General features: G+C 41.3%; 1 protein-coding gene across 1 annotated transcript; it reads right to left on the bottom strand.

Moving 5' to 3' along the window:
* Nucleotides 1–3,226: 3,226 nt before the first annotated feature.
* Nucleotides 3,227–9,957, bottom strand: LOC138150025 (H-2 class II histocompatibility antigen, E-U alpha chain-like). Its single transcript, XM_069073377.1, has 5 exons — nucleotides 9,778–9,957; nucleotides 6,730–6,975; nucleotides 5,967–6,248; nucleotides 5,581–5,737; nucleotides 3,227–3,995 (listed from the first exon to the last, which is right to left on the bottom strand). The coding sequence occupies exons 1-5, from the start codon at nucleotides 9,857–9,859 to the stop codon at nucleotides 3,992–3,994; spliced, it is 771 nt and encodes a 256-aa protein (XP_068929478.1). The 5' UTR covers nucleotides 9,860–9,957; the 3' UTR covers nucleotides 3,227–3,991.
* Nucleotides 9,958–13,143: the final 3,186 nt, after the last annotated feature.

The following is a 13,143-nucleotide window of genomic DNA, read 5'->3' as shown; positions in this document are numbered from 1 at the left end:
GCCTTTATCAGAGAAGGTTCTGGGCTCTCTGAATAAAGAAGAATTGAAGTAGCTCAAAAGAAACTCAAGATGAACAAATTTAAAGAATCCACCCCCAAATGTTTACATGGATTTTGCGCCCAACCTGTGGTAGAGCATTCCAAGCTCATATTGGTCTGTTCAGCCACAGTCGGACACACTGTCTTTATTCTAGCATAGCGACACCATTTTGGTCCTCTTGGAGAACAGAGGACATCGACCAACCAGCAATTAGTTAATACCGTGAAAAAGAGCAGTATAACCTTATGCAAGTCACTTTTCCCTTCTAGAACTGCTTCATCAAATATAAAATGAGGGAGTTAGACAGAAAGATCTCTACCACCATTGGTAGGTCTATGATTTTATGATTTTTAATAAGAAATTGGGTACTTAGATGGTGCAGTGGACAGAGCACTGGCCTTGGAGTCAGGAAGACCTGAGTTAGAATATGGCCTCGGGCACTTACTAGCTGTGTGACCCTGGGCAAGTCACTTAACCCTATTTGCCTCTGTTTCCTCATCTGCAAAATGAACTGGAGAAGAAAAATGGCAAAACACTCAGTATCTTTGCAAAAACAAACAAACCACAAAAAAATGGGGTCACAAAGAGTTAGAAATGACTGAATAACAACAATAAGGAATTAATAAATGCCTACACAGGATGCATCTCAAAAAGAAAGTGTGAGTAATCTGTGACTTTTGTTGGTCATTTAAATTTATTACATATTATATATAATATATTATATATATTAAATAATTTGTTGGTCATTCAAATTCTTAGCTGAACCTCCCCTCAAATTTTGCTTTTGTCCTGATTCCCTAAGGCCCTCTTACCATGGTGCCCCACTCTGGTCTGTCCTCATACCCCAGTGCTTTACCTCCCCCTTTCCCTATCCAGACTCTCATGCTTTATATCCCATTTCCCATCTACAGGAGGACAGCCAGCTAAAAAACAACAACAACAACAAAAAACCAAAAAACAGAAACAAAGCCCTGATCTGAGAGGTGTTAATGGGTAATTGTGTTAATACTGGGTGTGTTTTTCCCCCAGTGGGCAGAGTTACTCTCCCTAAGAATTTAAGACCACATACTTGGGAGATGTTTGAGGACAGGTAACACCTTTCTGGGTGACCTAAATTACACTTTCTAAAGGACCACCTCTGTCCATCAACTAAAGCACACTGCTCCCCAGGTAAGACCTAGAGGCAGCTAGATGACAACATAGATAGACCGTTGAACTGAAGTTAGGAAAACCTGTTTCCAATCCTGTCTCAGATGTTTACAAAGCTGTTTGTCCCTGGGCAAATCACTTCATCTCTTTAGGCCTCAATTTCCTTATTTGTAAAAGGGAGGTCTAGAATCTACTTCACAGGGTGGTGGTGAGAACCAATTAAACTAATATATGAAAAGGGTTTTGGAAGCTTTAAAGAGCTTCGTAAATATTAGCTCTTATTATTAAGTATAGATATATTTCCGCATTTTTTCTAGGTAGAACAGCCCATTCCCTTTGCCTTAGGAAAGCATTACATTTCAGGAGGTGTGCTTTTGGTTTCATTTCTGGCTTCTTCTGCCTCATGTGGAAGTTGGCAGTGGTTTAGAGCAGCAACTTTAGGAAAGTTCAATCTCTTCCTGTAGTGCCTGGACCACAATGGGGGAAAAGGAAAAAGAAAAGGAAGATGATCCCTCCTTCCTTCTTTAAGATTGAGCACTGGATAGGCCACAGAAAGCTGATTCTCTGAGAATGGATACATATTGCTTTTTCTACACAAGTGAGAAGGGGACAGTGAGTTTGGGATTGTTTGAACACTCTTTTTACTCTACTGTCTTCTGATCTTAAATCACAGCTGTAGCTGTGGGGGCATTTGCCCTTAGGACTGAGAATTAACTTACTTCTCCATGGATTAATCCAAGAACTCTTGTTTGGGATCGGGACAGATGATCTCTAAATTTTCTCCTAATTCTGAAATTTTATAACTCTAGTCTACAGATGCAACTCTGTTTTCCCCTAATGACTCCAAAGCAGCAATGGCCCAATCACAGACAAGGACAGAGGAAAAGAAGGCTCAGTCTGTGCTTCTGCATGCCCACAATGATGACAATCAACAAATCCCATCCTCTGTGCTTTGGTTTACAGGCCTTCATGGATCTTCCTAGATGTTTCCAATCCAGCTAGTTGCAGTATTTCCTTCTCAAGATGCCGGGAATGTAGCAGGTGCAAGCCTAGCCTGAGGACCCTCTGCTACTTGTTCTCTAGATCAGCTGGGAAGTGTTGTAGGCTGCTCTGGGAATCAACAAGTTTGGATCCTATCTGTAGGGTTATTGTGAGAACCAAATGAGAAAACATGTGCATAATGTTTTGAGTACCTTAAAACCCCAAATAAATGTACTATTGTAATATGACCCCTCAGGAAGTTATTTGCTATGTTTAGCAATTTACCATAAACTTGTATTTGGATCCATTTCCCAGGGCATGGACCAGGCCCAGAAAAGCCCATCACCATCCCTGGGATTCCAAGCTGGTTTTCTAATAGAAGAACCATAGCTGCTCAATCCAGAGGGTCTGACAAAGGAAGAAGGACCACTTCTCACTGTCTCAAACCAACCCAGTTTGTCCCCAGATCCTGCTGCTCTGTCTCTTCTTGGCTGAAAAAGGAAAAAGCCAAGGATGATAGAATGGCAATACTGGAAGTTCCTATAAAGATCTTTATTTTAAAGAGGGGGGAAATGAGGTCTGCAGAGGTTTATAAAGACAGTGAGGGTCAGCAGAAGAATTCGGGTGTCCTGATCCTTTGTTGAGTGTTCTTTGCATGTCCATTCTTCTATTCCACTTTATTCAAATCTGGCCCTCCCCTGGCTAGTTCTCCCCCATGCCACCCACCTAAAGTCCTAGAACTGAACTATACATATCTTGATCCCATACTCACCACTAACCTTATTATAAAAAAAATACATAGATGACTGATTGTCATAAAGCAAAAAAGTGACTTGGGAACAAGAGCTTTCAGATTGGAGGTAGGGATGACATGAAAGTAGGACCCACCCAACACCATCCCCACCTTCAACCCAGGTCCTCCTGATCAGTTTGGGCCAGACTTGTAGGGACTGCTCAGGCCCGATCATCAACACAATCTCAAATTTCTCTAGAACCCAAATCCTTCCCTTATGATTTTTTGAAAATTCTTTAGCAATAAGGAATCAGACAAAAGAAATTCTAGTGCTGACATGCCCAGGCATTTATTTGTTTTAGAACAGTTTCCAGGATGTGAATGGGCAGCAGTGATGGGGACCAGAGGACAAACACAGGGGGCCATAGGTCCCCCCTTACCTCAATTTGAAGAACAGCTAATTAGGTACAGATGAGAAATAATTCATGTCTGCTAAATTGCCAAGATTACAGAAGACAAGGGAAAGGTAGTCAGGCAGGGTTGGACTCTGAAGTGGAGATATAAGATCATCACATAACAGATTTAGAGCTAGGAGGGATTTTAAAGATCATATAGTACAAATATTATTTTACAAATGAGGAAAATGAAGCCCTGAGAGGTTAATGGCTTTCCCGAAGTCACACAGTAATGAGTGTCAGATAGAATTTGAGCACATATCCCTCTGACTCCAAACTACTCTTTACCTTATTCCTTCAATGGGGTAGGAGGGCAATTAAGCAGGGAGATAGGGGTATAAAGTTCAGTGGGGTGGGGGGCGCTGGTTGGGGCAAGTGTGGAAGTGTGTGCGGTAGTGGGAGTGTATGTGGGGGGCTGAGAGGGTAGTGGTGTGTAGGTGTGATTCCCAAATGGAATTAAGGTTTTTCAAAAGGAGAGTTAGAAGAGTCATTGGTATGAGTCAGTCAGTGGAGCTGGGGGAACACAAAATATCCAGAAGAGAAGCTGAAATGGGGAGCGCGTGAGAGCTGAGTTGGGATGCCAGGTCCGGAGCTGGGATCTTCTGGTTATTCTCATCTCCTAGAAAGGCTGTCATCACCTGCAGTTGGAGGAATATAAAATGAATGAGGGGCCGTGGGCTCAGGGGATCAAGATTCTTTTACCCCACTATATACCTTAGCTTTTCCTCATTCTTTATCACCAGTCTAGGTTCCTAATGCTCTAATGATCTAAGAGAGCAACTGGATTATTTCAGAGAAAGGACAGTGAGGGCAGGGGTACGCTAGAGCCAGATGGGATAGGCGCCAGAGAACTGATTGTTAAATTTTTAGTGTAAGCATTTGTACCTAGGAAATTGAAAAACCTACAAATCAGGGATTGATTTATTATTTAGATTTAAATTAGAATTAAGATTTAGATTAGAATTTATTGTGATAGAGAAAATAATAATGCAGACTAAACATGAAAGTGTGTCTTTCCTTTCAGAGACTCATTGTTAAACATTTACCTGCATACCCCTGAATTTGGGTAATGATTCCAAGGTCAAAGGCAGGGGTTCTTAACTTTTTTGTGTCATGGACCCATTTGGTAGTCTGGTAATACTTAAGGATGTCATCTCGGATACTGTTTTTAAATGTATAAAATAAAATATACAGGAAACCAAATATATTGAAATATAGCTACCAAAATATTTTTCCCATCGAAGTTTATAAGACCTTTTAAGTCTTTGGATTCGAAGTTAAGAATGCTTGTTCTAAAGTTTCCTGCAATAAGGATCATCTCAACCAGGGATTCTTAACTTGGATTATGCAGAGTGTGCTAGAATTCAAGGTTTCTGTGAACTTAGATGGGAAAAAATACATCCTTATCTTCACTAATTTCTGACTAGAATTTAGCATTTCTTTCAGTTATGAGTGTAGGCAATAGACATTATTCTGAAAAGGGATCCATAGTCTTTACCAGATGACCCAAAGTGATCCCTGACATACTATAAAGGTTAAGAATCCTTGGGCTAGCCTTACACCGTCTCTGGATTTTAGGTAAGCTCTGGGACCCTGTGGCGTTTCCATTTCATTTAAAGAAATCTAGACTGAACCAAATCTAGCCAAGGGGTCAGAAACAGGCTTCGAACTAGCTTCCCCATTCATGATCTTCTTTTCTTCAACTCCTCTTAATTCTTGTACCTGTTCTTTGTTAATTTATCTTGTATATATGTATATGTATATATATATATATCCTATTTATCTTGTTTATAGCTTGTTTTGTATATATTGTTTGTTTGTTTGTTTTCTCTATTAGATTGTAAGCTCCTTGAGGTCAGGGGTTGTCTTTTGCCTCTTTTTGTAACTTCAGTGCTTAGCACAGGGCCTGGAACACAATAAGTGCTTAAAAAATGTTTTTTGATCGATGGATTCTCCATTACATATGTATTTCAGAGCAGCTCCTCTTGGATTATTCCGGATTCAAATAGCCCAGGAATATGGTTTGAATTTATGAATGGAGAAAGGGCTAAAAGGATATGTCTGGGAGTAGTTTGGGGGAGGGGAGAAGGGAGGGAGAGAAAAGTGCTTTTGGAGTTTATGCCAGGTTCTTGTCTAGGGAAGCACACACCAATTTTCTGTCATGTGTCACTCTTCTGCTCATCCTGCAGCTCCCTCCCTCTGCTTTCCATCAAAGCAACTTACAGGGGTCCACGGGAGCCACCACGGGAAGTGTTGTTTGATCGCATGCCCTTGATAATAAGGATGGTGCCGACGATGATGCCCACCAGGCCTATGGCCAGTCCTAGGGCACAGACCACAGTCTCTGTTATCTCTGGCAGTGGGGTCCGTACTTCTGGTTCTGAGGGGAACAAAGAACAAGGTGACCCAGTTCAGAGACATACTGAACATGGTAGGGAGTTGGGCTTGGTCAGGATGGGACCCAGTACTTAGCACATCGTGGCTTTTGGATAAATGTTTGTTGAGAGTTTAGGGTTGTTTCAGGACACTTAGATACAGAAAAGGGGCCTATGGGGCCCTTCACAGGGACCTTGGGAGCAGCTTGTGGGAATATTGAATTATCCACTTACCCCAGTGTTTGGCAACAGGTTGTTCCAGTCCCCAGTGCTCAACCTTGCAGTCATAGTAATCGGTGGCAGAGGGGATGAAGGTGAGGTAATGGAATTTTCTGAAGGTATGATCAGAGCGGGGAAGGAAGACAGTCTCAAACACACCCTCAGTGATAGGATTCCCATTATGAAGCCATGTCACATTAAGTACTGGAGGAGAGAACTTGTCAACGAAGCAGACCAGGATGTTGGGCTGTCCCAGCTCCACTGGGACCTTGGGAAACACTGTCACTTCAGGGGGCACTAGGATAACACATAACAAAAATGAGCATTTCATACTCAGACCTTCTTTCCTGAGTCTGCTAGAATTCAGGGACCCTGTGAGCTGTTCCTTCTGATCCAACACTGTGTCCCCTATGCCCTAGGCCTCCTCCCACCAACTTAGAGTCAACATCGGGGCATGGAGTATGCTAGGCCCCCATGCCTTGTTTCCCAGGGATTAACATTGGGGATAATGACTTAGGTGATGCTGTGAAAGGTGGGGACAAGGTCCTGACCAAATGTACTCATGGGAGTATACTGGGATTTTGTTGCCAGGATTCAACATTTTTTCTGGACATGTAGTTATATCAAGTCACATAAATATGCAAATTTTTCATAATCCTTACAGCAGAGAGAAAATCTTATATTAAGTCTAAGGGAGCAGAAACCTATGTTACAAGGTTATGGATTCCCAGCCCTTTCCCTTTCCCTCTTGCCCTGAGGGTGTAGGTGAAACAGGTACCATTGGTATCAGTGGTGTTCTTGGACCGTTTCATCATGATTTCCAGGTTGGCTTTGTCCACAGCAAGATTGGCCAAAGCACCCTGAGCCTCAAAGCTGGCAAATTTGCTGAAGTCAGGAAGCCTCCAGACTGTCTCGCTCTTTTCCAAATCCACATGGAAAATCTCATCCCCATCAAAGTCAAACATGAACTCTCCCAAGGGTTTGCTGGTCTGATAGAACTCTGCTTGGATGATCACATGGTTCTCTGTATAGGACCAAATAGGCATAAGGGTTAATAAGGGAAGTTGAGAAACAGGAGGAGAGCGACCCAAATGGAGAGAAAAAAGAAACAATAGATATAGAAAGAGGAAAACAGGAGAGATGAAGGGCAAAGGAGGTGAGGAAGGAGAAAGGACATGAGAGATATAAGTTACATTATGAAAAAGAAAGAAATGGGAGAGCAGGGACAAACCATGGAAAGAAGAAGAAATGCAGAAAGGCAGAGAGAAGAGCATCTTTAGATTTTTGTAGTGGGTCCAAGTTACAAACCAGAATCCTGCCTGCAGTAGGAAGCCCAGCAACTAAAAATGGCAGAGATGATCCCCAAAGCCTTCTTCCTAGCATGCAGTCCCTTTAATCTTCCCAATGAGAGAACCCCAGGTGAGCTGAGCAGGCCCTCTGCTCTCCCTTGTCAGGGGAGGTCCAACTTCAGTAGTCTCAGGCAGAGGCTGCACTGCACCTTGGACTGGATGAACCACAGGGCTGTCCAGTGGAAGATGTCATTATGTGTGTTGACAGGCAGGTACCAAGAACTACATCGATGAAAAAAGGACATTTATCTAGAAGTTTGTAGTGTAAACTACACCTTTACTTGGTACTTTTCCCAAAGTGAAGAAGAAGGGGAAATTTGTGTTTGCTGACCTGGGAATTGCTTCAGTGATATTATGGGAAGGTGCCTAGAGAATCCTTCAACTATGTGTGTGTCCCTGAGGAGCAGAAAAATGAGATGCAGAGCTGACTGAGCTTCCTCTTTCTTTTGAGTGACAGTTCCCTATGTCCTATATGCTCCTAGAAAAGTACAACGGAAATGTGGGGTTAGAGACAACAAGATTGTTTCGCTCAGGAATAACTGGACATCGATCTGATGTCTGTTTAATGAGACCTCAGTGTTGGGGTCTTTGACATAAGATCCCGGGCCCTCAGACCCTGACTGAATTACTTAGAGTTCCTGTCATTCGTTCAATCTGTCAGTATCAATAACATTTACAACACTCCCTGTGTGTAGATTATGGTGCTTAGTACTGGAGTGTAGGAAATTATACAGAAAGACTAGGATGTTCTTCAGAACAAGGTATTATCAAATTTGTGAGAGGCAGTGTGGTTTAGTGGTTAGCATGCTGGACTTGGAGTCAGGTTGATCAGAGTTCAAATCCCACCACGAATCTCTATGAATCTCAGTTTTCTCATTTATAAAATAGGAATGACTACTTCTCAGGTAGGTACCGCAGGTGCTACAGTAGGTCCTATACCTTATTGGTATCTTTTGAGGGTCCAATGAGATAATCTGTGTAGTTGTTGTTGTTCAGTCATTTTCACTCTTTGTGACCCCATTTGGGGTTTTCTTGGCAAAGATGCTGGAGTGGTTTGCCATCTCCTTCTCCAGCTCATTTACAGATGAGGAAACTGAGGAGAATGGTGTTAAGCATCTTGCCCAGGGTCACACAGCTGGTAAGAGTCTAAGGCTGGATTGGTACCTACAAAGATGAGTCTTTCTGACTTCAGCCTGGTACTCTCTCCATGGTACCACCTAGCTGCCTCAGTGCAGAGCCCTTCGCAAAGCTTTATATAACTGTTATTATTAGCTGATAATACCTAAATAAGGGTGACTGAAACTACTGTAACAACTGAACAACAAGAAATACCTAAATATCATGGGATCAGGCCTAAATAACTAAGGGAAGAATGTCTTTAACATCAACATGGGAAATTCCTATACTGCAAATAGTATTCAATTAAATAAACATTTATTAAGTGCATGGACACTTATATACTTCAGAGAGATACAACATTTACATAGAAGGTAATGAGTAGTACTGATCCTACCTGGCTTGAGTGGGGTCAATAATAAAAAAAAAACTTTCTAGAAGGAATAAATGAGTTAGGGTTTGAAGAGGATTATAAACCTGGACTAGAGTGGGGGGAAGAGCCATTCCATATGAACACAGTGATCTATGCTACTGCCTAATATGATGGGATGGAAAAGAACAAGTCACATATATACAGTTCTATCACTGACTTCTTTAAATGCCACTCTGGCACGATCCCATGGCTTTGGTTTCTGTTTTTCTGTCATTCTGCCTCTCCCCTGTTCCTAAGCAGTTACCAAAGTGCTATGTGATCATTAAAGTCATAGATTAAGAACTGAAGAGGGTCTCAGAAGTGAGTTAGTCCAGCTTTCTCATTTTACAGTGAAGGAAACTGAGGCCTTTCCCAGAGAAGAGGCTTGACTTGTCCAAGGTCACACAGGTACTAAGAAGCAGAGATGGGATTCTAGTGCACATTGTTTGATTCCAAATAGAATAATCTTTCCTTTGTACCACTTTAGCAGCATATTGGGGCCAGGAATCCCTAGCCACAAAGGCAGGGTCTTTTCTGTACTTGAACTGATAGGTTCTAAGTCCCAGTATAATTTGTTATCAGTTCTAGGGAAATCTTGAGGACCCAAGTAGAATTCAGAAACCTGAAAACTCTGAGAAGTGATGAGAATTCTCTTAGTATCCTTGAAATACCCAAATTCCAAAGGTGACTCTGATAGTTGGTCCGTGCTAATTGATTTTTCCTCCTTGCTTTTCCTTCATTAAGGAGCATTGGCATGTAAAATCATACTAGGGATTATATATTTCAGTCTCTAGTTCATTATTGAAAACAGATTTTACCTTAAGGAAATATTAAGAACAAGGGAATTTAGTGTAGCCATTCAAGGATATTCCTGACTCTATTCAAAGCTTCTTTCTCAGATTACCAGATGAATCCAATCCCTTACCTCTACTAAAGTTTTAGCACTCACCTTTAATGGCCCTGGCTCCCCAGGGACTCAGCAGCACTGCCAGGAGGAAGGCTCCTAGGATCAAGGCTTTGTTTGGGGCCATCTTCTTCTTGGGGCACACACTGCAATCTCAACACTATGTCCTTTAAATAGTGGAGCAGTGACAGAGACAAGGGGAAGAAGGAGCTCTGGTTTGGGGTACCCAGTTTGTAGCTGAGTGGGGGAAACCCAGCCTAAATGCAATCAGCCAATCAGAGAAATCCTTTGTGCTGACACCTCTGTTGCCAGGTGAAGGGATCATGAGAAAGGACCAAGAGAGCAGTTGAAAAAATTCTTAAGAGATCATGCCAGTACAGGGTAAAGAGACTTCTATGGGATGAAGTGACTTTTCCTCCTTGGCAGGGAAAAAATGTAGAGATGGGAGGGGAGATATCTGAATGACTTTTTTTATAGCCTGCTCTTTCCTAAGGAAGGGAAAAGCCTTGGGAGGAAGTAGTGATGGTGTGAGGATAACCAGCAATTTATAGCTGAAATACAATTCTTGGTGGGGACTGATGCTGGGGGTCCCAAAACAGATATCTATTTGTAACTGAGAGTTTAGCACCTTACTTGATACCTAGGATGGGGGTGGTATAATCTCCAGGACCTGTTCCACCAAGTAAGACAGACAAAAATCTCCTATAGTGACACAGGCTTCTGATATCTCCACCACCCAGCTTCAATGAATTGGGGCCATTTGTTGCAGTAATTTGAATGATTAATTCTCTGTGTAATTAATTAATGCTCTGTGTAAGTTCTAGGGGTTTTTAAATAAAGAAAATTGATTGATTTCTCCTAACCACTTCAATTCCTATATTTGTTAGTAAAGTAATTATGTGGTAATTCAACATTGGCACCAATGAAGGGAAAATGAGTAAATCCACATTGACATTTCAAAGTGAAATTTATTAAAGGATGTTTTGTAGAGCCATAGGAGCATTGGAGGTGAGAGGGGAAGGGAGGGGAAAATATAGTGCTTCAGTCTTCCAAATTGGTTTTCAGGCTGAGATAGGATGGAAGCTTCCAAGATAGCTTTCTAATTTTCCCTTTTGTACAGAAAAAAGCCCCATTTCTGACTTGAGTTTTTGAAACTCCTTTTTATGGAAATTTCTGGGGTGATGATTATGAGAAATAAGGTATTATCTATTACTTCTGCTTCTAGACTTATTATGCTCTGGGATCTTTGATACTGTAATTAATTGAGATGGATGAGAAGCATAGCATTCCATATCTACTCCAAATTGGCTAGCAAGGGAGATGTGGAAGATTCAGCTTACAATCACAAGTCCTCTGGAGTTATTTGGACCCATTGAACACTTACTTATGAAGTTATAATCAGGGAGACAGAAAGAAAGTTTCTTAACTGGATTTAGGAGTGAAAGTAAATAAAAATGACATTAAAACTTAATAGGCACATAGGATATTAGCTAATTAATACAGACATGGGTCTTTCAGGGAATTTTGCTTCTAAATTGCCCAGCTACTGCCAAGGGGATGGGTTTGGGTCATTCTTTCAAAGAGTACCCAAGGTCCTTTGACGAGGGACTTTTTCTCTTCAGATTTTACATTGTGATGTCACTGGTCCTCCTTGAAAACAGACAAACAGATGAATCCTAATTCAGATTCCCTAGGAGAGGGGAAAATAAACTTCTAGTGCACAAAGATCCTAACATGGAGAAGAAAGCTCTAATTATCAGTATAGCTAATTATAAGTGTGTTTATACCCATATATATTTTCTGTATTGTAACATCAATTATTTTTTATACTCCCCAAAGAAAGCATTTCAGTCACTAAATTCTAAGAAACAAGTTATCCTTACCTACATCATAAGAAGGGTCATAGAAACCAACAAATCAGACACTATGAAATGACTTCTGATAGTCATAGTTTAATAGGCCCTAAAATACCTCACTTATGGGGAGGAAGGGAGAAGGAACAGTGAGGAGTATCTCTGACACTAACTTTTGCAAGCAGAATATAAATATCCTTAAAACTGGTGGTTGGTCGGAGACTTGAAATGCTTCTGAGTTTCTCTAGGGGGATCTATGAATTCCAGGGAAATCTTTGGGACTCCAGTATAGTCTGAAAACGCTGAGATGCCAAGAACTAATGGGAAATAAAAGGATGGTCTTGGAATAGCCCTGATGCCCAGAAATATTCTGATCCAAGGGTTGTATTGTTCCTGCATTCATGTTCTAATCCAGTCCATCTTCTATATATCCCCTCATTTGTTGACCCTTTCCCTTTCCAGTAGGGACCTAGGAGCTTCCATCCCTATTGGAGATTTGAAAAGATCTAAGCCCCAGGTACCCAAAAACCTAAAACAGCTATAGAAACACCCAAGAAAGCTAAGTAAGTCCCAGTAGTCTCTGGGAGGAGGACAAATGATATGGAACCTTGTCCAGGAAGCAACCTAGAGTAAAAGGTGAACCTTGGGCAGTTGAAGGCAGAGCTCTTGGACTAAATATCTAATGGAACATCATGGATGTCTGTCCTTGATCCTGGACCATTCAGCATTTTTGCCAATGACTTGTTTGAAGGTATTCTTGGAAGGATGGCAAACGTAACTGGGGATTGACCAATGAATCCAAACCTTTTGAGTGTATGTAGAGTGTTTGGTTGATGCAATCCACATGTGGACTTTGTTTAACTGGTTCCCATACACTGATCAGATGGAAATGAAGGACTTATTTGATTGTCACTGGAATTAGAACTGGAGTGCATTCAAAATACAATAGCCAGGACCTGAACCTTGATTTGCCACTTCCTGTTTGACATATTTAAGTAAGGAGGTAAAGACTAGGCCATTAGTGGGGAAAGAGGTTTCAAGTCTTTATTGCCCCACTAGAGTTGCCAGAATGTGGCATCCATTTATGAATGAAGGTTACTTGATTCATAAATATGTCTATGGAACTGATTGGAGAAGGTTATGACCTTATGAGTCTTGAAAGGTCAGGAGAGTGGGACACCAGGAAGTCAGGGAGTGGTGTCCATGCTAGGTTTTGTGGCCAGTCACTCCAACCCAAGTTTCTAAGGAGCAACCTTCAGGACCCAGCACATCCTTATGGCAGATTCATCATGTGATACCTTATTTGACATTGAACTTGCAAAGATCAACTCAATGATAAGTTTTGTGTTAAGTTTGAGTCTATTCTCCTCAGAGACCAAGGTGGTATCATGAACAATGTGTCTCTAGACATTAAGGATAATGCTTGTACTTTTGTTCTTATATCTTTGAAATAAATATCTTTTTGTAAAAGATATATCCATGTTAATTGGTTAAAATGTAATTTTTGAGTTCATTATTGGTTGTTAACATTGGGGAGATCACATAAGAATGGAGGTTC

Source organism: Petaurus breviceps, unplaced genomic scaffold, assembly GCF_028583685.1.
Source record: "Petaurus breviceps papuanus isolate PSGF00001 unplaced genomic scaffold, PetGlider_PUasm1.0 90865, whole genome shotgun sequence".
NCBI lineage: Eukaryota > Metazoa > Chordata > Mammalia > Diprotodontia > Petauridae > Petaurus > Petaurus breviceps.
This window is presented reverse-complemented; position numbering and strand designations above follow the sequence as displayed.

Bases quoted from the DNA above. Each gene is read 5' to 3' on its own strand.
- LOC138150025 (XM_069073377.1), bottom strand. From the start codon at position 9,859: ATGGCCCCAAACAAAGCCTTGATCCTAGGAGCCTTCCTCCTGGCAGTG. The intron at 6,976-9,777 runs GTGAGTGCTAAA...GGTCCTATACAG, and splicing joins GGGAGCCAGGGCCATTAAAG to AGAACCATGTGATCATCCAA. The intron at 5,738-5,966 runs GTAAGTGGATAA...TGTTCCCCTCAG, and splicing joins ACCTGTTGCCAAACACTGGG to AACCAGAAGTACGGACCCCA.